This window comes from Cervus canadensis, chromosome 30 (genome assembly GCF_019320065.1).
Source record: "Cervus canadensis isolate Bull #8, Minnesota chromosome 30, ASM1932006v1, whole genome shotgun sequence".
NCBI classification, from domain to species: domain Eukaryota; kingdom Metazoa; phylum Chordata; class Mammalia; order Artiodactyla; family Cervidae; genus Cervus; species Cervus canadensis.
This window is the reverse complement of record NC_057415.1, coordinates 23,874,682-23,901,326: the sequence shown is the minus strand read 5'-3', so window position 1 is coordinate 23,901,326 and position 26,645 is coordinate 23,874,682. Positions and strand designations below refer to the sequence as shown.

Genomic DNA, 26,645 nt, shown 5'->3' with positions numbered 1-26,645 from the left:
GGAAATGGCAACCCACTCTAGTGTTCTTGCCTGGAGAATCCCAGAGATGGGGGAGCCTGGTGGGCTGACGTGTATGGGGTCACACAGAGTCGGACACGACTGAAGTGACTTAGCAGCAGCAGCAGCACTTCTTTGCTCATTAGCCCTAAAGTCTTTGGGGGTTTCCTCTGGTCCTTGTGGTGGTGGATTAGTTGCTAAGTCATGTCCCTGTGGACTGTAGCCTGCCAGGCTCCTCTATCCATGGGGTTCCCCAGATTGCCATTTCCTTCTCCAGGGGATCTTTCTGACCCAGAGATGGAACCCAGGTCTCTTGCATTGCAGGCAGATTCTTTACCACTGAGCCACAGGGAAGCTCTCTGGTCTTTGTATAGGCCACCAAATGTTGACCTAAAACAAATAGGATGTCAGATATTCTTCCAGCAAAGATGAGGTTATTCAGGATCAGCAGAAATTGCAAGTTGGGATCTGGAACCATGGTGAACCACATGCAAGTCCCTGACAGCAAGGGAAGGATTTCCTGGAGGGGAAAAGGAAGATGGGAGGGCTTACAGTGAGCAAAGAACCCAAGACTTTTCATTGACTGAGTCCTTGCTGGAAAGAAGAGGAGCCTTTCTACCTGTTGGGTTTGCCATCGTTGCAGAAATGAGAGGTCCCCCTACTGGTCTCCGGGTTGTATTAATAGTTACTTGAGGTTTCTGTATTAATTTTTTACAGGTCCTTGGGCCAGGCATTGGGGTAGTCTCCATATGAAAGGAGCAGAGATTGGCCTTTCCCTGGCTATTCACCTAAAATAAGTCACAGCCACTGTGCTTATTAATGAGCCCAGCTTTGCTGTTGACATTCCACAGATATATCATGATCAGATAAATCAGCCCTTGCCAGTCTCTCCTCCTCTCCTATCCATCAGTGCCTTAGGATTAGTAAGGTTATAGCACATATTTGAGGAAACTAGAGCTGAAACCAGTGAGACTTCTTTTCTCCCCATTGAAAAGACCCAGGGACATTTTCTCTTCATCGTGGGAGAAGATAAGAATGTCAGTAGGAAAACATAGGCAGAGCAAGCACAGAACAGCTGAGGAGACGTGGGAGGAACAACAGGACTCTGCTGTCTTACTTTGGAGTGGGCCACGTGACGCAGCCTCCCCCCACCCCCCTGTGCTATGCCTCCAGGATCTCTAGTCTCCACTTCTCCATGCACCGAGGAGGCAATTCCTTTTCCCACACGCAGCTGGACATGAACATTCTTGGAAGGAAATCCAGAAGTTTCTCAGGAAACACCTTATTCCGGTTGTGACCAGTCATCTCTGAGAAGAGCAAATATTCCTAGAAATAGAGAAGGAATAGGATGCTTTACCAGACCTTCACTTGATTTTCATGGAACAATAGAACCAGGTGCTGGCAAATGGATTTCTTAAAACCCAAATTAATATGCTTTTTAGCACAACATTGTAAATCAACTATACTTGAATAAAATAATTTTAAAAATATGCTTAGTTTTCTCATATTTGAAGATATGCTCGTGAGACTTCCCTAGTTGTCCAGTGACTAAGGCTCCATGCTCCCAAAGCAAGGTGCCTGCATTCATTCCCTGGTCAGGGAACTAGATCCCACATGCTGCAACTAGGAGTTTGCATGCTGCAAGTAGAAAGATCGTACGTGCCACAGCGAAAATTGAAGATCCCACATACTGTAACTAAGTCCCAGAGCTGCCAAATAAATAAATAAGCATTTTTAAAAAGAAAGAAAAATAATATGCTCATGGTTACTTTGTTGGTTTGGAAAACTAGACGTGAGTAAAAAATATATTAAGACAATATGGAAGCAGTTATGGAGGTAACATTGAATGAGCCTACAATCAATAATTTAACAAAAGCTAGCTAAAGAAAATATTTTTATGTGTCTAAACATGTATAGCATTTTTCAAGAGGAGCAATCTAAGATTCACAGAATTTTCAGTTTAGGAAAGTAGTTTTGATGGTTATGATGGTGTGGATTATGTGCTTCCACATTGGGGGCCAGCAGGGAAGGGGGCAACAGAGGATGACATTATTGGATGGCATCACTGAATCAATGAACATGAGTTTAAGCAGACTCCAGAAGAGACAGTGAAGGACAGGGAAGCCTGGTGTGCTGCAGTTCGTGGGGTTGCAGAGTTGGACATGGCTTAGCAACTGAACAACAATAAGACTCTTTCTAGCAAAGTACTAGGTAGTAAATATTTTTGACTCTGTAGTCCATAAGGTCTCTGTCACTTTTATTCACTCCTACCGTTATAGCACAAAAGCAGCCTTAGATAGGACGTAATGAATGATTGTATCCATGTTCCAATTAAATTTTATTTGTGAACACTGAAATTCGGATTTCATATAATTTTCACATGATGGATAATCAAGGTGAAGAGGAATCAGTAGGAAAGTATTCTGAATCATTTTGTAGGTATGATGGGGAGCCAATATAGAATAATAGAAGTAACATGAGGACACTTCAGTTTTATCTGCCTAACCTCTTTATTTTCTCTGCTTTTGATACCTTCTGTTTAGAGTAAAAACATTCCATTCAGTATGAATGGGGCTGTTAGCCTCCTTCCTCTTTCACTCATAGAAGTTTTCACATTTCCCAGACCTGGCCAGTCAGAGTACCTCTCTAGGAACTTTCCTGGTGGTCCTGTGGTTAAGACTCTATGCTTTTACTGCAGGAGATGCAGGTTCGCTCCCTGGTGAGGAACTAAGATCTAATCCCAATTCTAACATTAAATAAGATCAAACTTTTTTTGTGGGTTCTTTTGGGGGATCAGGTATTATGTCAATTTTGTACTTATTTCATAAAAAGAATTCAGAAATTTTCCTTCTTTCCTACAGTAGTTTAATTAGGACAGAAATTATCTCTTTTTAAAAGCTAGTTGCTCTATCCTGGGTATTACATTTTTCCTGGTAATTTTTTTTTAATACATCCTGGATTTTTATTAATATTTAGTATATTGCATCTTGTCTATATTATAGTAGATATTTTCAATCCAAACAAGTTCTTCATATATATGTATGTGTGTGTACATATATATAAAGGGCTTCCCTGGTGGCTCAGTTGGCAAAGAATTCTCCTGCAATGCAGGAGACCTGGGATCGATCCCTGGGTTGGGAAGTTCCTGTGGAAAAGAGAACAGCTCCCCACTCCAGTATTCTGGCCTGGAGAATTCCATAGACTGTATAGTTCATGTGGTCGCAAACAGCTGGACATGACTGAGTGACTTTCACTTTCACTTTCATATGTGTTTATATATATACACACATATACATATATTTGGCATTTTACCTATCAGAAGAACTAGAAACATTTAAGACTAAATTAAACTATATGATAAAATCTAAAAAATACAGTAAAACAAAAAATCCCTCCAATTCTGGCATACTAATGTTGCTAGAGTTAAAACAGAAATTAATTCCATATTAATTTTATTTAATTTTTTAAACTGTATGAATAAAACTTTATAGAAGATCCTGGCTTTTTTCTTATTGTGGCAAATAGATAAAACATAAAATTTGCCATTTTAGGCATTTTTAGATGAATATATGCTGCATTATACAGTGGCTTTAAGCACTTTCACACTGTTGCGCTACCGTCAGCACTATCCATCTCAGATCTGCAATACCTCAATCTCTGGTCCACTGCAGGGATCGCAGCCATGTGGTGGTGAAGGGGCTTGTATAACTCATGGAAGCTATGAGTCATGCCATGTAGGGCCAACCAAGACAGACAGGTCACAGTGGAGAGTTCTGAAAAAATGTGGTCCAGTGAAGGAGGGAACGGCAAACCACTCCAGGATTCTTGCCTCAAGAACCCCATAAACAATATGAAAAGGCAAAAGGATATGATACCAGAAGATGAGCCTCCAAGGTCAGAAGGTGTCCAATAAACTACTGGGAACAGCACAGGGCAATTACTAATAGCTCCAGAAAGAATGAAGTGGCTGGGCCAAAATGGAAAGAATGCTCAGTTCTGGATGTGTCTGGTGGTGAAAGGAAAGTACCATGTTGTAAAGAACAATATGGCACAGGAACCTGGAATGTTAGGTTCATGAGTCAACGTAAACTGGACATGGTCAAGCAGATGGCATGATTGAACACTGATATCTTAGGAATCAGTCAACTAAAATGGATGAATTTAATTCAGATGACCATTATATCTACTGCTGTGGGCAAGAATTCCTTAGAAGAAATGTTCAGTTCAGTTCAATTTAGTCGCCCAGTTATGTCCGATCACCAACTCCCGGAGCTTACTCAAACTCATGTCCATAGAGTCGGTGATGCCATCCAACCATCTCATCCTCTGTCATCCCCTTTTCCTCCTGCCTTTGATTATCCCCAGCATCAGCGTCTTTTCCAGTGAATCAGTTCTTCACATCATGTGGCCAAATTATTGGAGTTTCAGCTTCAGCATCAGTCCTTCCAATGAATATTCCTTTAGGATGGGCTGGTTGGGTCTCCTTGCTATCCGAGGGACTCTCGAGTCTTCTCCAACACCACAGTACAAAAGCATGAATTCTTCAGCACTCACCTTTCTTTATAGTCCAACTCTCATGTCCATACACGACTACTGGAAAAACCAAAACTTTGACTAGACAGACCTTTGTTGGGTAGTCCTTATAATCAACAAGTGTCCAAAATGCAGTACCTGGGTACAACCTCAAAAACGACAGAATGATCTCAGTTTGTTTCCAGGCAAACCATTCATCATCACAGTAATACATGTCTACTGATGCCAACTGATGCCAGAGAAGCTGAACCTGAGTGGTTCAATGAAGACCTATAATACCTTGTAGAACTAACATTAAAAAAAAGTCATTTTCCTTGTAGGGGATTGGAATGCAAAAGTAGAAAGTCAAGGGATACCAGGAATAACAGGTAAGTTTGGCTGTGCTTATAAAATGAAGCAGGGCAAAGGATAACAGTTTTGTCAAGAGAATGCACTGGTCATAGCAAACACCCCCTTCCAAAAACACAAGAAATGAGTCTACATGTAGACATCACCAGATGGTCAATACTGAAATCAGATTGATTTTATTCTTTGCAGCTGAAGATGGAGAAACTCTATACAGTCAGCAAAAACAAGACCTGGAGCTGACTGTGGCTCAAATTATGAGCTCCTTATTGCAAAATTCAGGCTTAAATTGAAGAAAATAGGGAAAATCACTAGGCTATTCAGCTGTGACCTAACTCGAATCCCTTATGATTATACAGTGAAGGTGACGAATAGATTCAAGGGATTAGATCTGGTAGACAGAGTGTCTGAAGAACTATGGATGGAGGTTCATAACATTGTACAGGAGGCAGTGACCAAAACCATCCCAAAGAAAAAGAAATGCAAGAGGGCAAAGTGGTTGTCTGAAGAGGGCTTACAAGTAGCTGAGGAAAGTAGAGAAGCGAAAGACAAGGGAAAAATATACTCAACTGAATACAGAGTTCCAGAGACTAGCAAGGAGAGATAAAAGAAGGCTTTCTTAATGAACAATGCAAAGAAATAGAGGAAAACAATAGAATGGGAAAGACTAGAGATCTCCTCAAGAAAACCGGAGATATCAAGGGAATATTTCATGCAAGTATGGGCAATATAAAGGACAGAAACAGCAAAGACCTTAACAGAAGCAGAAGATATTAAGAAGAGGTGGCAAGAATACACAGAAGAACTAAACAAAAAGGTCTTAATGATCTGGATGATAACTATGATGGTGTGGTCACTCACATAGAGCCAGACATCCTGGAGTGTGAAGTCAAGTGGGCCTTAGGAAGCATCACTATGAATAAAGCTAGTGGAGGTGATAGAATTCCAGCTGAGCTATTTTAAATCCTAAAAAAATGATGTTGTTCAAGTGCTGCACTCAATATGCCAGCAAATTTGGAAAACTCAGCAGTGGTCACAGGACTTGAAAAGGTGTTTTCATTCCAATCCCAAAGAAGGACAATGCCAAATGAAAGTTCAAACTAGCATACAATTACACTCATTTCACATGCCAGCAAGGTTATATTCAAAATCCTTCAAGCTAGGCTTCAGCAGTACACGAACCAAGAACTTCCAAATGTACAGTCTGGCTTAAAAAAGGCAGAAGAAGCAGAGATCAAATTGCCAACATTCATTGGAACATAGAGAAAGCAAGGAAATTCCAGAAAAACATCTACTTCTGCTTCATTGGCTACACTAAAGCCCTTGACAGTGTGGATCACAACAAACTGTGGAAAATTCTTAAAGAGATGGAAGTACCAGGCCAACTTACTTACCTCCTGAGAAACCTATATGCAGGTCAATAGAACTGGACATGAAACAGTCGACTGGTTCAAAATTTGGAAAGGAGTACGTCAAGTATGTCATCCTGCTTATTTAACTTATATGCAGAGTATATCATGCAAAATGCCAGACTAGGTGAATCACAAGCTGGAATCAAGATTGCTGGGAGAAATATAAACAACTTAGATATGCAGATGAAACCACTCTAATGGCAGGAAGTGAAGGGGAACTAAAGAGCCTCTTGATATGGGTTTGAAAGTGGCGAGTGAAAAAACTGGCTTAAAACTCAACATTCAAAAAACTAAGATCATGGCAATTGCTCCCATCACTTCATGACAAATAGATGGGAAAAAGTGGAGGCAGTGACATATTTTATTTTCTTTGGCTACAAAGTCACTGTGGATGGTGACTGCAGCCATGAAATTAGAAGATGCTTGCTCCTTGGAAGGAAAGCTATGACCAACCTAGACAGCATATTAAAAAGTAGAGGCATCACTTTGCTGACAAAGGTCCATATAGTCAGAGCTAAGATTTTTCCAGTAGTCATGTATGGATGTGAGAGTTGGACCATAAAGAAAGCTGAGAACTGAAGAATTGATGCTTTTGAACTGTTGTGTTGGAGAAGACCCTTGAGAGTCCCTTGGACTACAAAGAGATCAAAGCAGTCAATCCTAAAGGAAATCAGCCCTGAATATTCATTGGAAGGATTGATGCTGAAGCTCCAATACTTTGGCCACCTAGTGCAAAGAGCTGACTCCTTAGAAAAGACCCTGATATTGGAAAAGATTGAAGGTTAAAGTAGTTGGGGGCAGCAGAGGATGAGATGGTTAGATGGCATTACCAACTCAATGGACATGAATCTGAGCAAACTCTGGGAGATAGTGAAGGACAGGGGAGCCTGGCATGGGGCAGTCCATGGGGTTGCAAAGAGTCAGATTCGAATTGGTGACTGAACAACAACAAGAACAACTGGAGCCCTGTTTCTTGTGCTTCTCTTATTTATTTATTTATTTTTCACCATACTCCAAGGCATGTGGGATTGTCTTTCCCTGACCAGGGATCAAACCAGCATACCTTACATTGGAGGGCTGAGCCTTAGCCACTGGACCACTGGGGAAGTCTCTGTGCTTCTGTTGGAGTCTAAGTAAAAACAGCACTCTATTTCTATGTGTTTCTCCTCAGTCAAACCCCATCCTTGGATCTAGTCCTGGGAATTAGTCACTCAGCTGGGAGCTTTGCTATCCTACCAAGGTACCTCTCATCCAATGTAAGAGCTGTGTGCCAAAACAGCCTCCTCTTGTTCCAGATGTTCCAGTTTGCTCATGACTCCCAATATTTACCCCTTCTCCTCAAGGCTTACATTTCACTTTCAATATATTTTATCATACCATTCACATTTCACAAATTAGAAAGCTGAAGTCCAAGGAAAGGTCAGTAATTTGTCTGAGGTCAATCACAATGACAGATGTAAAGGAATCAGGGTTCCAATCATGGTTCTCTGATTCCAGAGGCTAGCTACACTTCGCTGGCTGCAAGAGATGCAAAAATGAGAAGATGTGGTACCCTCCCTCAGGGAACTCACAACCTGGAGACGCAGTCTGCAGTTTGGTTCATTTGTACATTTTGACAATAGACATTGACTAATAGGATTAACAGTGGAACGGATATCAGGGATTCTTGTCCTGAGGAGGCATTTTTGCATGGACAGGGCTTCAGCCCTGCCTTGGGAGAGTGGTTTGCAAACTGTTTTAGAATCTGTTGTTTTAGAACCTATGTTTTAGAATCTGTTGTTAAAAGTACAGATCCCAGAAACTTAACCAAAACCTATCAAGTCAGAATCTCCAGGTAAAGGGCCCTGAGTCTGTGTATAACTGACTCTCCAGATGAGTCTGAAAACCACACCACTCTGAAGATGAATGTTTGGGACTCATCTTCTCCAAAACCAACAAAAACGTGCTGCCTAAGAGACTACTGACTTAGGGGAGGAGATAGGGAAGGAATTGAAGCAAAGGAGAAGAGAGCTAGGAGTCGAGAGAAGTTCAGAGAAGAGGCACAGAAACCAGACATACGTGATGAAATGAAAGACTCCACTATGAAACACTTGGATTGAAAGGCACGCCAGCTAAACTGAGTCTTTGCCCAGAGCTGGTGGCAGCATGTGCTGATAACCCTGCCCCTGAGAACTTAAAAAAAAAAAAAAGTCAGCTGATTGTTTCTATGGAGATAGTTTCAACTTTGACCAGTAGGCTGAGGTATTTTGAAGGATCTAAATTAGCAAGCAACAGGCAAGTGTCTAGTGCTCTTCGCTGGCTCAGTAAGGCACCTCGCTCCGGACTGCTCCCTACAGCTGAATTCAGGGTGAGTCAAGTAGAAAAGATCTGCTTTTTGATTTCAGCCACAGGGCACCCGGGAAGGCTGTTTGCGTCTTGCTGTGCGTATTTTGTTCACTTCAGTGGGTAGCTCAGTTCTCTGAAAAACCAGCAGGTGGTTTTACTATCCCAGGTGGTTTATTGTTTAAATGCAGATTGATGCTAGCTACATCAAGCTATCTGGAAGACTGTTTAGGAAACTATCTTGGAGGCAAAAGGGCTTTCCTGGTGGCTCAGACGGTAAAGAATCTGCTTGCAATGCAGAAGACCCAGGTTCAGTCTCTGGGTTGGAAAGATACCCTGGAGAGGGGAATGGAAACCCACTTTGCTATTCTTGCCTGGAGAATCTCATGGACAGAGGAGCCTGGTGGGCTATAGTCCGTGAGGTCACAAAGAGCTGGACACAACTGATCAACTAACACTTTCACTTTTACTTTGGAGGCAAAATGCACACTTGCCTACAAAAGTCAAGATCCAGCCTAATGTGACTACCGGAGAGATGTTTCTTGACTCAAGGAATATTTTTCAGGGATTTATTAGGAAGAAGAAGTGCTGGGGTGAAGAAAGAAAAGCCACAGGCTTCTAAAGGGAATGGAATCTTTGTTTCTTGATTAGTGATGGTAATTTTAAGTTCCATGGGAACTTTGCTCTCTTTTACTCTTTGCTTCCTGCTTCTGATGTGTTGATGTCCTGCCAGTTCTTGACTGCCGTTCCTCTAACAGGTCAAGGTCTCGAATAGTGCAGGCTTGATCCCCACCCTTCACCCTGGGACTCTGGGCGGGGGCGGGGGGAGGGGTCTGAAACCTGCTTAGCTATGTGGGTTTCAGCTTTCAGACCCTATCAGGTTGCTTCCATTTTGCTGAGGGGTCCCTCTCTACCACCACATGTGAGGCAGCTGAGTTCTTGTTTTTTGCCCTCCGGTTGCTTTCTACTTTTGGTTTCTTTGACAGTTACCAGTATACAGGGTCCTGCCTTCTGCTGCAAGGAAGTGAGGAAATCTGGAAATTTTGTGCCATTGAATTTTGAGGAATTTTGCATCTTATTAGCCCATAAAAATTCACCTGGTCTTCTGTTCTATCTTCACACTATCTCTGAGATATGTCACTCATATTTTGGTATTTCTATTTTACCTTGTTTTCCTTCTTCCTCCAGAGGGAGGCCAGTTGATACTTTTTGCCTCAGAAAAGGACAGTACACCAGGAAGAGAAAACAAAGATCTTTACTTGGCCTTTATGGTGCAATATCCTAATGGATGACCTGAATTCCAGAAGTCACAAATGGGTGTGTTTCATTTGGTCCACACCTTGGATTGATTTTTGTTTGTTTGGTGGTTGTTGGGTGGTTTCGTATGCATGTGTTTTTTTTTTTAATATAATACATTTGAGTGCCTATAGATGGGCTGGTAGTCTTAGGTTCACTACAGTCTTATATTTTGTCCACCTCTGGTCTTTATCTATAAACTTATATTACCTGTCTGACCCCAATAGGTATACGAATTTGGAACCCCTGGCATCCATTGTAAAATGGGTTTAGAAGAATGCATCATCAAGTAAGCTCATCATCAAGCATTCTCAGTCACTCAGTCGTGTCCAACTCTTTGCGACCCCATGGACAACAGCCTGCCAGGCTCCTCTGTCCATGGAATATTCCAGGCAAGAATATTGGAGTGGGTTTTCATTTCCTACTCCAGGGTATCTTCCTAACTCAGGGATCGAATCCACACCTCTTTGAGTCTCCTGCATTGGCAGGCAGGTTCTCTACCACTAGCACCACCCATTGGGCCTGCACTGGTTCAGACAGTAAAGAATCTGCCTGCAATGCTGGAGACCCGGGTTTGATACCTGGGTCAGGAATAGAAATTACTCTGAATCTAGAAAAATAGAAAAAATTTACATTTCCTGCATATGTGGGTTTGTGGACTATAAAGTTTAACTCTACTGTTCCATTACTAGTTCCGCCACATCACGGTATATATTAATATTTAACCAAAAGGCTTTAGAATTAAGGAACAGGAAAGATAAAGGTATAATCAAGAAAGAGGGTATACCAGGATGTATATTAATATTTAACATAAGTCTTCAGAGTTGGGGAAAGGAAGAGATGAAGTTAAAATCAAGAAAGAAGTAGGAAAGAAAAGCAAGAGGAAGGGGCCCGGGAAAGAATGAGCTTTCACGTGTCTATCCTCATTTGGGGAAGATAAGTAAGGTGTGTAAGTAGGGAAGGATGGCACTGGTTAAAATTCTTACTTCACCATTAACAACATAGGCAAGTTTGGGTAAGTCATTTAACTAGCTGAGCTCAATTTTCTAATTTACAATGTAAGGATAATAATAATTTTTTTTTTATTCCCATAGATTTTTTTGTGAGGGTCAAGAGAAATAATAAACATAAAAGGGTCTTGAAAAGTGAAAAGGCTTTACTATGCAGATTCCTATTACCCAGTGACAAGCCTTTAGTAAGTGCTCAGTAATTGTTTCCTATTACAGAAAAAAGGGAAATGAGGGGAATTGAATTCCAAAGGCCACTTAAAATAACCAGCCCCATTACTTGTCAAATAATTGTGATATTCGATTTGTCTTTTCCCCTTTCCTGGAGTCACTGCTGCGTTTTTTAGTTGTTAAAGATCATGCCCAGTGAAACAGGACCACTTGTAATACCAGCAAATTTCCCTCTATGTTACACCAATAGACTTTGTTCTCTTCTTTATCTCAGTCCACAGAGCAGAGAGGGGTTTGGAGGAGGTAATTCAAGGAGGAGAGGCACTCATCAACACAGTGTCCTCCTCTTCACTAAACATTGAGCTCACTAACCTTCACAAGCCCCCGCTAATTGCATCTCAAACTGAGAATGGTCTCTGGCTATGGTCCTTTCACATAGTACCCTATGGGGCTAAACAACCAGGAATGGAACTGCTTAGCCCCGTCCTTTACCTCATACTTGGAGTTCAAAAACACATGTAAATCCATGGCTGATTCATGTCAATGTATGGCAAAAACCACTACAATATTTTGTAAAGTAATTAGCCTCCAACTAACAAAAATAAATGGAAAAAAAAAACTGTTTCTCTTTTTTTCCAATTAAGAGCTCTTGTGGAAACCCTAATGACATTTTGCAGAACCTCAGAGTTCCTCAGAACCCCAGATTTGAGAATCCCAAATCTTCTTTTGTAAGTGTGTGTGTGTGTGTGTGTGTGTGTGTGTGTATACATGTGCATGTATTGGGTGGACCAAAATTTTCATTCTGGGTTTTCTGTAAGATATTAAGGAAAACCCAAATGAACTTTTTTGCCAACCCAATATTTAAATCTTGGATTTTTCTTGTTTCTTGAATTTATAAGAGAGTGTTATATAAAGAACAGATGACACAGAGGTTTGATTAATCTGAGGTCCGAGAGGCTTACAACTAAGTTCTGCAAAGGAAATCTGTCAAACTTTGCCTTGGATCCCTACCACATCTTCCGGAGATCTGCCTCATCAGCCTGTGAAAGGCGACTTTGTTTAGCCCACGTTCCAAAGGCAGTGACTGTGGGATTGCTGATCACGTGGCTTCTTCCTACTGTGTGTGGCCAAGAAACCAGAGACACCATTCACAAGCACACATTGTTGACTTACCGAGTGATCTCTCTCTATCTCTCTATTTCATGTGTTCTTGTTCTTACAGGTACTATCATTATAATCTAATCCCTTGCATATACCTTGGTGTAAATGGCAAAATCCAGACCTAGAATACTATGACCATTACAGGGAATTTCTGACAATTCAGAATCAATAGCTTTACACATTTAACAGGAGCTCCAAAAAAACTAGGAGATAAAACAGTAAGCATAGTCAGCTAAGTCCTGAGACCCCAAAACAAAATTCTAAGAAAGATTCCTTTCAAAGACTGAAATCTTCTGAAACCTATCTTCTGGCATCTTTCTTTCCTCTGACGCTTATTTCCGTAATTGCAGACCTTCTTTCTTCAGGGGCTTCTCAGGATAGGAACAAACTAATTTCTGTCTCTGTCTCTCTTTCCTCAAATGTCCATACTCTACCCTAAGGCTGGTTTTCTGTGATAATCTGGATGCAGTGTCTGCACTTTATGGATACACTCACACAGAGAGTCCAGGGACAGGACTAGCGTGAGGTAAGAGGGCACCTTGGGTGCAAAATTTCAGGATGTCAAAGGCGAGGCCACGCAAGTCAACTCTGCTACCAAAGTTGGTACCCAACTTTGCTACCTCTGCTTCACCTTTAGTCTTTATCTTGATAAAGGGACTGGTGAGCTCTGAGTCCCCATTCCAGATTGGCAAGGGAGGAACATTCCAGGCATATCTTGAATCAGGTGACCAGTCCTGATCCAGTCAGCAACAACCCCCAGGAAGGAGGTCACATTGTATAAACATAGGATGGATGGTCCATCTCTGGGCTTAGGGGGCAATTCTCAGATAAAGAGAGACCATGACTTGTAAAGAAACTCTAATATTTTACATTACAAAAGCACTATATAAGTAGAGTATCTTCATTACTTGTTTGGTGCTTTTTTTTTTCTTGCTCCCATTATGAATTTCATAACTCTGAAGTATGTACAATGTATAATTTACTACACGAGTATTGGTAAGATTTCCTAAAGTTTTAACACATGGTTGCTGCCCTTGAGTTTGCAATCCACCTGGGAGAATGAGACCAGACGCAGAATGCATGCAGGAGAGTAGTTATGTTAAGTAATTCAAATGAATTCTATTTGAAAATAAAATCTGTAGTGAGTCACTATTATACGGAAGTTTTGAGAAGGAAGAAGAATGTGTGGAATAAGGCTCTCAAGTACCCCTTCTTAATGATTTCTTTTTTGGGAAGAAAGAAATAGCAGATACAAAGAGTTATAGGAAGGACCAGATCAGAAAATACCAAGGGAGCCCTGAAATGTCACACAGGATATGGGGTGTTCTTATTCATATTACATGTCCTGTCTCCCTAAGATGAATGAAAGACCCAGGAGGTTTGAACTGATGCAACCTCCTTCTGTGTAGAACTCTGCTGGTATTAAAGGAAAACATTCACAATCTTTCTATTTATTCCAAATTATTCTATTGATCATGAGTTTTCAAATGGTCAGTAATACTGGTTGTTGATGGGGAAACAGGTGCGAGGGAGTGTGTCCTTTGCGGAAAATTACTTTCTTTTAAAAATTGTTTTGCTTTTTAAATTTTTGGCTGTGCTGAGAAGTTTGTGGAATTTTAGTTCCCCAACCAGGGATGGAACCCAGACCTTTGGCATTGAGAGAGTGGAGTTCTAATCACTGGACCACCAGGGACTTCCCAGGAAATCACTTTTTCGTAAAAGAAGCACAAAATGCATTTTTTCCTTGACCCTCTCTTTCCTCTGAAGATCCCCTTTCAACAGTGAAAAACTGAGCATTAAGACCCCTCTCCCGCCCCTGCACTGCCAGACCCTGTTTATTTTCTCCAGAATCTTTTCTGGTCACAAATATAAAGCCTAAAGCCCTCACTTTGCATTCCTCCATAAAATAAAATCAAGGATCCCTTAGAGGATCAAACTTTCTGAGGGGACACCTATTACTACAATTTGTCTGAAGATATTGTTGGAAAATGATGCATATCTATATCAAACTCTCATGTGAGAAATTTCTTTTAGGAAGATATTGGAAAGGCCTCACTTTTTCCTTTCCGTTGATAAACTGGTAACCCTTTCTATGAGAATAATTAGAACAACATGACTGACAGGTTGCCTTTTTCCCTTTGGTTGTCATTCATTCAGTGTTTCTGATTCTAGTTCATATGTTCCCAGATCCTATTTTTATTTTATTATGTCTCTGTTACCTATAAACAGGTTCAAATCCTTTGTGAATGAGTTATATAAGAAAGGAGAGAAAGAAAGAAGGAAAAGAGTGAGGGAGGAGAATACCCCAATTTTGCTCATAAAAGGGCAGAGTATGAAATGGCTGACCAAATGTATATTTCATTCTCTTTGCTACAAACAACATTTGATATTTACCACTCCACTGGAAAGCCATAGAAGCAGATCATGAAATTTTATTTTCCCTGAAAAAGAACAAATAATGGGAATTCTGAAAAGAGCTGGTGGTTGGTCTTACAATGGCAGGGAGGGATTGGAAATTTGAAAAAGTGAAAAAGAAATAATACTATAACATATTTCTTGTTTATGTAGATATGGGAATTGAAAAGCAGCACTGAAAAAAAAAAAAAGAAAAGAAAAGCAGCACTGATCCTTCCAGGAAATCCTTAATCTTGCTTTACCCCTTGCAGCCTAACAAACACCTGTGAAACAGGTCACCTGGGAATGATCTACTGAAGCTCAATTTACTCAAAACCACAAAAATAAGATTTCCTTCAGTGCTGTAATGGCTAAGACAGGAGGCTATAGTGTTAAGACTAGCTTGAATTTCCAGTTCTACTATTAATTATTTACAATACTTGGGCACGCCACTTAACCTTCCTCATATGTAAAATGAGAATAATGAGTATGCTCTGCACACCTTATTTTTCCCTCCTCCAAATGTTCTGTGTATTTTGTACTAATCTCCAGAAGTCTTCTGGGCCAGTGTAAGCCTTGTCTGAGCCTCTTCCTTGGAACCAAAGTCTCCAACTCAAAGTCTTCTCTCCCACTGCAGGAAACACCACTTGGTCTCTTTGCCTGTTGCCAATGTTCCAGCTGACAGTCACCCCGGCAAGTGCCCTGGCGGATGAGCCTGTGCACATCCAAGCGACAGGCCTGCCCCCACTGCAGATGGTGACCCTCATAGCGACCATGAAGGATGACAAGGGGAATCTATACCGGTCCCGAGCTTTCTACAGGGCTAACGAGGCTGGGGAACTGGACCTGAAGCGAGATCCTGCCGTGGGGGGCCACTACATGGGGGTCCATCCGATGGGCCTTATCTGGTCCCTGCAATCCGAGAGGCCTTTTGCCAGGCTAATTAAGAGGGATGTGATGAACACACCCTTCTGGATCACTCTGGATCTATATGACTCAGTTCACATACACAAGGTAGGCAATGTTCAGCCCAAGGCCAGCCAGGTGCTGCAGCGCTGGTTCTCCAGCCCTGACCTGGAGCGGGTGCCTATCCGAGAAGGCCGAGTGAGAGCAGCCCTGTTCCTGCCTCCAGGTGAGACTCATCTCGGGGGACCTAGAAAACACGGTTGGTGGGGATAAAAGCAAAAACAAAGGGCATCCAGTTGTTGAACTAGGATTTCCCACAATCTTTTAAAAGTAACAAGCCGTTTCATTCTGCTCAGCTTATACTTTTGTTGTTATCTACTCAGCCCTTCTGATACTCTTTCTGATCTCATTTTCTTCTCTTTTTGCTGCTCTTAGGGGAAGGCCCATTCCCAGGACTCCTTGATTTGTTAGGGGGCATCGGGGGTCTTGTTGAATATCGGGCCAGTCTTTTGGCTGCCCGTGGATTTGCAGTGCTGGCTTTAGCATATTTTGCCTATGATGACCTGCCCAATCAGCTGGAGGAGGTGGACCTGGAATATTTTGAGGAGGCTGCCAACTTGCTACTAGCTCATCCCAAGGTACTTAAAATACTTTTCATTTTACCTGGCAATATTATAGCAAATATATATATATATTATCACAAATGTCTGTTTTGCCTATGTTACCAGTTTGTTTAGACTGGGGCACAGCACACTTGAGTTAAAATTGGGGATAATAATATCAACCCTGTAGGATTGCTGGGTTGATTAGGATCAGCTTAATGCTTACTGGCACAGAGAAGACAATAAATATTGGGTATATTATGATCCTCTTCATTTTCTAGTTCAAAAAGGTTTATATATTAGGTATTTCTTGAAAGTGCTGCACTTGATATGTCAGCAAATTTGGAAAACTCAGCAGTGGCCACAGGACTGGAAAAGGTCAGTTTTCATTCCAATCCCAAAGAAAGGCAATGCCAAAGAATGCTCAAACTACTGCACAATTGCACTCATCTCACATGCTAGTAAAGTAATGCTCAAAATTCTCCAAGCCAGGCTTCATCTATACGTGAACTGTGAATTTCCAGATGTTCAAGCTGGTTTTAGAAAAGGCAGAGGAACCAGAGATCAAATTGTTAACCTCTGCTGGATCATCAAAAAAGCAAGGGAGTTCCAGAAAAACATCTACTTCTGCTTTATTGACTACGCCAAAGCCTTTGACTATATGGATCACAATAAACTATAGAAAATTCTGAAAGAGATGGGAATACCAGACCACCTGACCTGCCTCTTGAGAAATCTGTATGCCAAGGTTAGAACTGGACATGGAACAACAGACTGGTTCAAAATAGGAAAGGGAGTACATCAAGGCTGTATATTGTCACCCTGCTCGTTTAACTTATATGCAGAGTACATCATGAGAAACGCTGGGCTGGATGAAGCACAAGCTGGAATCAAGATTGCCGGGAGAAATATCAATAACCTCAGATATGCAGATGACACCACCCTTATGGCAGAAAGTGAAGAAGAACTAAGGAGTCTCTTGATGAAAGTTAAAGAGGAGAGTGAAAAAGTTGGCTTAAAGCTCAACATTCAGAAAACTAAGATCATGGCTTCTGGTCCCATCACTTCATGGGAAACAGATGGGGAAACAGTGGCTGACTTTATTTTTCTGGGCTCCAAAATCACTGCAGATGGTGACTGCAGCCATGAAATTAAATGACACTTAGTCCTTGGAAGGAAAGTTATGACCAACCTAGACAGCATATTAAAAAGCAGAGACATTACTTTGTCAACAAAGGTCTGTCTAGTCGAGGCTATGGTTTTTCCAGTGGTCATGTATGGATGTGAGAGTTGAACTATTAAGAAAGCTGAGTGCAGAAGAATTGATGCTTTTGAACTGTGGTGTTGGAGAAGACTCTTGAGAGTCCCTTGGACTGCAAGGAGATCCAACCAGTCCATCCTAAAGGAGATCAGTCCTGGGTGCTCATTGAAAGAACTGATGTTGAAGCTGAAACTGCAATACTTTGGCCACCTGATGTGAAGAGCTGACTCATTTGAAAAGACCCTGATGCTGGGAAAGATTGAGGGCAGGAGGAGAAGGGGGCGACAGAGGATGAGATGATTGGATGGCATCACCGACTCAATGGACATGGGTTTGGGTGGACTCCGGGAGTTAGTGATGGACAGGGAGGCCTGGCGTGCTGCAGTTCATGGAGTCACAAAGAGTCGGACACAACTGAGCGACTGAACTAAACTGAACAGTTCAACCTGACGTGGTAGAACAATCATATCACCTAATGTTTATTCAGTGATTATTTGTTAGACTCTATGCTATATACTTTATATGTACCCTTTTATTTAATGCTCATAATTACCAGATGAAAGTACTTTTGACATGGTCCTCATCTTTCAGATGAGAAGGCCTACCCATCTCAGTTGAGTAAGATGCCAAAACTCCACAGCCAGTTAGCGACAGAGCCTTCGGGCAATGTCTTGGCTCCAAACCATTGTCATTCTGGCTCCCCGAATTGTATCTTTCTCCCCTGGGAGAGCCTTGACTCTTCTCAAGAAGAGACAGAATATGTATCCTATTGGAGCATCACCAGTACTCCCATTTTGTGTTATCATCATTATAATCAAATAGATGTATGACTTTTTCTAAGCGTATTTTGGCTCTTTTTAAAGGATTGCCTAGAAGGAATTAAATCCCAGATAAAATGTTTTCAACTGAATTTTTTTGTTTTTTCATTTCAAGATTTAACTATTTGTGACACTTTAGGAGGAGAAAGGGCAATTGCCAAAATTCAATTTGTGGTTAAATTCAGCAGAAGAGGTTCAATTTCCACCTCTGCCCCTTGATACTGTTGTAACCTTGAGCAAGACTTAAACTTCCTGAATTTCCATTTTCTTGGAAGGAATGAGATGACATGTGTAAAGCACTTATGGAGGGCCTCGCGTATAGTAAATGCTCAATTAATACACCTCATCACTTGTGCCCATCTGGCTTCTTCCCTCTTCCTTTTCCCATACCCTCAATCCATGCCAAAGTGTTTTAGGTTCTCTCTCAATACATTATGGCCTCTTCTCCCTCTTGGCTGATGTTCTAGTCCATTCCCTCATCACAGCTCACCTGTTATTCTGCAACAGTGCATCAGTCAGCTACAGCCCTCCTTTTTCACTCCACGTGGATTGTTCCCAGATGTGGTTGCACACTGGATTTCCTTGGCCATAGTTTATAGTATCAGATTCTTGGGGCCACTCAGACCTATTAAATTAGCTCTCAAAAAAACTGGATCTCAGAAAGTTCTGATTTTAAAGTCTCCCCCCCCCCCCAGGTGATTCTGATGATAGAAAGGTGCTGGGATACAATTGTGAGCAAAGTAAATACACAGGGTTACTATGTATTTGCCATTGTTCATCCAGATTGCCCTTCCTTTCCTCGTTCTTCTCTCAGACTTCTTCCCTTCCCACTGCTCCCTCGGCCCAGCACAAAATTAAGGACTCCCTCCTGTGACCCCTGCTTTGCCTATTGGACTGGGTACTGAAATCCAGTTTATAGAATCCGAGTCTTTCATCTTTACCCTTCCAATGCTTCCAGGATTAGCGTTTAGGTTAACCAATATGCAAATCCTCTGTAGCTGTAAAATGCCGTTTAAATAGGAATTACACTTACCTAATAGTTGAAAGAACCCAGGACACCTCCTTTTCTAGCTGGAGAGAAGAATTTGATTCTTCAGAATGTTTACCTGCCTCTGCTTGAATGTTGCTGGTACATTAGACCCTTTTTGCTTTATATAGAACTCCGCTTTTGATGAGCAGTTTTAGTGTCTATTGTTTTACTTGATCTTTATAACAGTCGTGCAAGGTAGGTAATATTATGACCCGCCCCCTCTCCCACGTAAGACAATAAGGCTTAGGGAGTGTAAGTAGATGATGATCTCTCTTGGTCTCAGAAGCTGGTAAACCCTAGTGCCAGGACTCCCACTCCCCATTTCCTGACTCTCCCTGTCATCCCAGCTTACTGGCCTGTAAGCCAGCTCCTTCTCAGAGAATGGCCCTCAATGGGTTCCCTTCATTTTGTCCTTCAGGTCCAAAAGCCGGGAATTGGAGTGATATCTGTGAGCAAAGGTGCAGAGATCGGGCTGGCCATGGCCTGCTACCTCAAGCAGGTGGCAGCCACTGTCTGCATCAATGGGACCAATGCCATCCATGAATTTCCGCTCAGGTACAAGGATCTGGTCATAGCCCCCATCCCCTCGTACCCAGAGCGCATGCAGGTCAACGTCGAGGGCGCTGTGCGCATCCGCCACTTCAAGGGCGACCCCAGAGATGAACGGAATCAACATAGTGTGCTTCCTGTTGAAAAGGCCCGGGGCCCAATCCTCTTCGTCGTAGGCGAGGCTGACGAATGCTTCAATAGCAAGGAATACGCTGAGCAGGCGCTGGACCAGCTGCGGAGGCACGGGAAAAGCAGCGGAAGGATGCTGGCCTACCCTGGGGCGGGCCACCTGCTGGAGCCGCACTACGGGCCCCTGTGCTATATGTCCTGGAGCCGCGGCCTCTTCCTCCCCATGCTCTGGGGCGGCGACCCTGAGGGCCACGCCGCAGCCCAGGAGCACTCCTGGCAAGAGATCCTGAAATTCTTCAGGCAACACCTTGTTCTGAGCAGAAGCACACTCTAAGGGGGATGATGGGGTGGGGAGACCAGGGGAAAAAAAAAAAAAAAAGAATCAGGCAGGGCTATGGGTGAGGGAAGGGGCTCTCTTGATTTCTCTAGATTCACAGTCATCTTGAGTCAACTGGAAGGAAATTGGACAAAATCAAAGAAATCAGATGCATCTGAACTATTTCTGATAAAATTGTATGTGTTTTGTAAATCTTTGTAAATTGAATCTTAGTTGATATGCACCAGGGTACGTTGCTCCTTCAAAATTTTGACGCCCTTGAACATTGAACAACCTTTTGTATCCCTACTGGGGAGACCGTGGGCCCGGGTATTGCCAATCTAGATGAATTTCCTGGAACGCTGAGGTCCCTTGTGAAGTCATATTCTGCTTAAACTGTTCTGAGTTGAACTTGACATTTGATTTGGAAAGTTCCAATACCTTATGTGCTTCTGGAGCATTTAGTGACTAAATGAGTTATATTTAAAGTGATTACAGGAGTGCCTGGCACATAGTGATTTCAGTATCAGAGTTAGCTATTATCATTTCCATAATGCTTTTCTCCTTCAATCTGTTAATATGGTGAATTGTATTCATTGACACACTAATTTTTCTTATTCATCTAATTCTACTAGGTCAGTTTCTCATCTTGACTAGTTTGGGTTTTAAAATTAAAAAATTTTTTGGCGCTAACCTAGTCATTTATATTTTCTAAGAATTTCATCTCTATTTTCCGGAACACATTTCTCTCTCTCTCTCTTTTTAACATATCAACTGTCGTTTTATTTGCATGCTTTTGCCTTTTACTTTGAATCCGACCTGCTAAATATTTGTCTATTTTATTGATCTTTTCCTGGAACAGCTTTTGGGTTGTTTATGGGTCAAATCTAATTTTTCCTGATTCATCAACTTCTGCTTCTTTGAAATAAGTTTATTCTTTCTGTCATATTTGTGTTTTTCTGGCTTTTTGATATACAATGTTCTCATTTTGTTAATGTCTAAGTAGTTTGTGATTTACTCCCTGCCCCTCCCTTAAACCCAAGAGTCCTTTTACAGAAGTACCAAGTATCATCCTGTAGTTAACTTGTTCTTTAAAAGGGAATCTCACTTTGTATTGGAGGGGTCAGATTGTCACCCTCGGAACGCACTGATCAAACTTAGTGTCTCTAAAAATGGTCAACTTGAAATAACATGTTTCATGATGAGATGTAATGTGGAGTGCCCAGCACTTCTTAGAACTCTTCTAACAACACTAGTAAGCTTGAAGTTTTAATGTCAAGCTTTAAATCCAGTCCTTAGATCAAACTTCTTACTAATGTGGTAGCTAGTGAAAAAGATAAATGGTACTACAAGGAGACAGCCATAGATTGTTATCATTCTATGATCTGATCTCTTCATAAGTTAATTACCAACTGACCTGGTCTCTTTTCATAAGTTAATTGCATGGAAATTTTTGGAATTTTTCACTTTGTAGGATTTTGTTTTTCTTTATGCATTGGAGTGAGCTGGAGAATTATTCACAATTAAAAGGGACTTGAGAGGCATATCAACCAAATGCTGTGTGTGGGACGGGTTTGAACAAAATAACTGTAAAAAGATTTTTGAGTGGTAACTAGAGAAATATGAATATGACTAGATAGTAAACAATACTATGAAATCGTTATCTTGTTAGGTGTCAGAATGGTATTGGGGTTATGTAAAAAAATAACTTTTTAGAGACGGATATTGACATATTTAGAGGTAAAGAGTCACAATATCTGGGAATCATTTTAAAATACCTCAGGCATATGGAAAATGTGAGAAATTATTATATCTAGATGATGCATATACTGAGGTTTGTTTTCTCTAATGTATGCTTGCAAATTTTTAATAATAAAAGTTAAAAAATAAGATACAATTGGTATATTTATTTTTCTGCCCAACAGATAAGCACTTTAGCATGCCATACATCTTTTCTCCATGATATACCTCATTAATTTCAGATTAATTTTTTGCAATCAGTAATCATTATTTTAAATTAATTTTCATTGGAGTGTAGTTGCTTTACAATGCTGTATTCGTTTCTGCTATATAGCAAAGTGGATCAGTTACATGTATATACACATATATCCCTTCTTTTTTAGATTTCCTTCCCATTTAGGTCACCATAGAGCACTGAGTAGAGTTCCCTCTGCTATACAATTGGTTCTCATTAGTTATCTATTGATATTTTATACATAGTAGTGTATGAAGGTCAATCCCAATCTCCTAATTTATCCCCCTCCTCCTTCCCTGCTTGGTAACCATGAGTTGGTTCTCTATATCTGTGACTCTCTGCTTTGCAAATAAGTTCATCTGTACCATTTTTCTAGACTCCACATGTACATGATATTACACAATATTTGTTTTTCTCTTTAGTCTTTTTATTTTGGCATCCATTGTTGCCAATGAGAAATCTGATTGTTGCTACTTTGTGGGATTTTTTTCTTCTTTTTCTGAAAATTTCTTACAATTTTCTCTTTGTTTTTAGCGTTCTGAAATTCCATCAGGATATGACTAGGAGTGGGCTTATTATTAGTATTTTAATTTATTTTGCTTGGTACCCCAGGGGCTGAATCTGTATCACATGTTCATGCCTAAATTGATCACAGGTGAGGGAGATGAGACCACCATACTAACTTAGACAATCAAGACTAACCCAGGGGTACAGCGATGGGCCACCATCCATTGAAAACCATGTCCATTTAGTGGACTGTGAACAAAAATAAGATCCATTATTAGGGAGGGCTATTCAGTTGCCAGTCAGCACAGTTTGCCCCGCCTGCTTTCACTATTTCCCCTAATTATTTCAATAACAAGTGAAAATTTGGTTGGGGGAGATGTGCTCTTCTCATTTCTGATGCATTTCAAGTATTTTCTGTATCTAATGGGCAAAGATTACCCCTCAATTAACCTGTCCAGACATTTTGACTCTCTTAGCTTTGCCTTCCTTGTTTGTGTCCTTTGGCTGACTGCAGAAGTATTTCTAGTTTAAACATTTGTAGAATACTTCTCATCTGTATATATGAATCCTAGTAACGTTCACCCTATCACATTCCCTTTCTAGGGTGTTTGGACAGTCTATCCCAAAGACAAAGGTTTATGTGCCCTTGAACACAAATAATTTATAATGCTGGAAACTGGCAGCCTCTTAGTCTCTGAATTTTCTTTATCTCTAAGGCTTCCCATTTCACTGTTTCTTTGTTGTGTCTTAACCTTGACTAGGTATTTTCCTCTCAGCCTTTGTATGTGGTTTTCACAGATTTCTATTGCTTCTGGTAGAAAGTTCAATCGGTTTAAAAATCTCTGCTGCTTACATGCTTGTTGCATAACCTTTCTCCTTTTTAATTGTACCCACATATGTCCCGGTGCTTCTGTGATTCTGGATTTACTCCATCCCCCACAGGTGAGTGGTGATTGGTGTAGACCAATCATGGTGGTCTTTTTTCCCTCATCCAGTGATTTGTGTAAGGCACAGAATGTGGCATAATTCTGGCCAATGAGATGTCAGAGACATCTGAAGAGAATGGAGATTGTCTGAAAGAGACATTTTTGGAATTTGGAGGGAAGTTTTCCATTTGGATGTTGTATCTTAAGGTGGATGATATCCTGAGACCATGAGGGGAGTTTGTCTGAGGACAAAGCCAACACCCAAGGTCTGAGCCATTTATTAGAGGTCTGACATTTATTAGACTTTTAAAGTTTCATAAGATTATATAATATGTATAACCTGAGAGGCATGGATTGTGTTTTATTCTTTTTTAAAGTGTTTTTTTTTTTTTTTGATGTGGACAAATTTTAAAGTCTCTAACGAATTTGTCACAATATTGCTTCTGCTTTATATTATGGTTTTTTGGCCTCAAGGCATGTGGAATCTTAGCTGCCCAACCAGGGATAGAACTAACCCACACCTCCTGCATTGGACGGTGAAGTCTTAACCACTGGACTGCCAGAGAAGTCCCAAGGACCATGTATTGTTGCTGGAGGAGATTGTATTACATTTTCCTTGTGATGATGCAATAGTGGGGAGAAGTGAAACCTCTGATGGTGAGTAGAGTCACCTCCATCTTCCCAATTGGAAGGGAGCTGAAAATAAGCCATCTATATAGAAAAAATACAGATCAAAATGCTTACTGAGTTTTTACTGTATACCAGAAACTTTGCTACAAGGTTTTTTTGAGTTATCTAATTGAATCTTCAGAGCAGCTTTAACAGTAGACATCCCAAGAGGCTCTGAGATGGATTAGCATTGTCATTCAGCTGGTCACAGGATAGGATCCTGGGTTTGAGTTTTAGCAATCTCAGTCCTGTGATTATAGGAGAGAAGGATCTTTTTCAGAGCACACATAGAAGCTTTCAGATCATCTGTAGGGCATACAAGTTGGGAATTTAAATTCCTGAGTTCATCTTCTTTCCCTACTTTGTCCAGTAACACTAAGAGCAACAAGCTAATCTTATATTTATCAGTTTGCCAAAAATGTTCTAAAGTATCATATACAAATTTACCCAGCCTTTTCATTCTTATAAGAGGTTGATGAGAAGTATTCAGGGGTGCCTTTTTTTTTTCCTGTCTTCATTGCCAAGTCATGCCATAGACTATCAGTGTTCTCCTTATTACTCAAAATAGAATAATTATCATATTTAAATCTAATCAGATTAAAGAGCCAATTCAAGAAACACCAGAGCCAATTCAAAAAAACTCAATCTTAAAATTCTGTTTTTTTGTTTGTTTGTTTTTTTAGAAACACTGTCTGTACAAAAATCTCAGTCAGAGTTCTCAAGAGAAATAGAACCATATGATAAATACAGAATTTTTTTTTTTAAGGCATTGGCTCTTGTGGTTACAGAGGCTGAGAAGTCTCCAAGTCCACAACCTGCAGTCTGGAGACCCAGAAGAGCTGATGGTGTAATTGTAGTCCAAGTCTGAAGGCCTGAGAACCACAAGAGTTAACAATGTGAATTCCAGTGTAAAAGCTGGCAGCCTCGATATCCAAGGAGAGCTGATGTTTCAGTATGAGACTGAAGTCAGGAAAAGACAGATGTCTTAGCTCAAACAGGCAGGCAGAGTTCCCTTTTTAAAGGAAGGTCAGCCTTTTTATTCTATTCAGTTTTCCATTAATTGGATGAGGGCCACCTATGTTAGGGAGGGCAATCCATGTTTTTACTCAGTCTGTTGAATCTCATGTAATCTCATCCAAGAACACCCTCACAGATATACCCACAATAATGTTTGACCAAATATCTGGGGCTCCAGTGGCTCAGTCAAACTGATACATAAAATTAACCACCACAGTATAGATAGTCACTAAATTATTTCCATTTTATAGATGAGTAAACCAAGCCTTGGGGAGCTTAAGTTACCTAAGCTTACACAAATATAGATGAATTTATAATAGGATTGAATTTACAGTCTTTCAGAACTCATGTAACTATCATTACCTGCCTGACAGCAGTATCTACCCAGGTTGCAGTATCTAGGGATAAAATAATCTAATCTTCTCTTATCTGTTATATCAATATTATGGCTTCCACTATAATTGAGGTTGGATGTGGTAAGGGCCTTTATAATTTTCTGGTTATATTAAAAGACAGACTAGTCCAATGACAGAGGACCTTACAATACTTTAATTGATAATATCACATATACAGAAAGAAAAATTCAGACAAGCAGAGTATGTTCTGGCCTCAGTGAGAAAGGTTTAGTGAATGTCTCGCATTGTTCTGAATGAAAAACACTGGGTTAGAGAAGAAAATCCACAAGTAAAGGAAATAGAGTTGAGTTCACAACAGAGAAGTCATCTTATCCATGGGATCAGGACTGTGCAGCAGGTTTTTCCCATGGCTATTCAGTTATGAAAGTGAAAGTAATAATTGCTCAGTCGTGTCTGACTCTTTGCAACCCCATGGACAGTAGCCCACCAGGCTCCTCTGTCCATGGAATTCTCCAGGCAAGAATGCCGGAGTGGGTGGCCATTCCTTTCTCTAGGGGATCTTCCTGACCCAGGGATTGAACTTGGGTCTCCTTCATTGCAGGCAGATTCTTTACCATCTGAGTCACCCGAGAATACACTATTCACCTTTAAAAAGAAATTCACGCTAATCAAGCAACATTTTAACTAATAAAATGGTTTTCTAGACACCTCGATTACAAGATGAAGTATGGATTGTTGTTGAGTTGCTAAGTCGTGTCTGACTCTTTTGCACTCCCATGGATTTTAGCCTGCCAGAACACCTTTGTCCATGGAATTCTCCAGGCAAGAATACTTCAGTGGGTTGCCATTTCCTACTCCAGGGAATCTTCCCAACCCAGAGATCAAATCAGTATCTCCTGTGGCTCTTGCATTGGCAGGCGGATTCTTTACCACTGAGCCACCTGGG

The 26,645-nt window shown here is 40.9% G+C and overlaps 1 protein-coding gene and 1 pseudogene across 2 annotated transcripts; both read left to right on the top strand.

The window, feature by feature from the left end:
* LOC122431787 overlaps positions 1-1,484 on the top strand; it is a 29,072-nt pseudogene extending 27,588 nt beyond the window's left edge.
* Positions 1,485-8,540: 7,056 nt separating this feature from the next.
* On the top strand, positions 8,541-22,141 carry LOC122431993 (acyl-coenzyme A amino acid N-acyltransferase 2-like). 2 transcript variants are annotated; one of them, XM_043453684.1, is made up of 4 exons: positions 8,541-8,634; positions 15,276-15,770; positions 15,980-16,182; positions 19,674-22,141. In XM_043453684.1, exons 2-4 carry the CDS (start codon positions 15,308-15,310, stop codon positions 20,265-20,267), a joined length of 1,260 nt encoding a protein of 419 aa, XP_043309619.1. In that variant the 5' UTR covers positions 8,541-8,634; positions 15,276-15,307; the 3' UTR covers positions 20,268-22,141. The 2 variants fall into 2 exon arrangements, with proteins under 2 accessions (XP_043309619.1, XP_043309620.1); XM_043453685.1 differs by lacking the exon at positions 8,541-8,634 and adding an exon at positions 12,295-12,770.
* Positions 22,142-26,645: the final 4,504 nt, after the last annotated feature.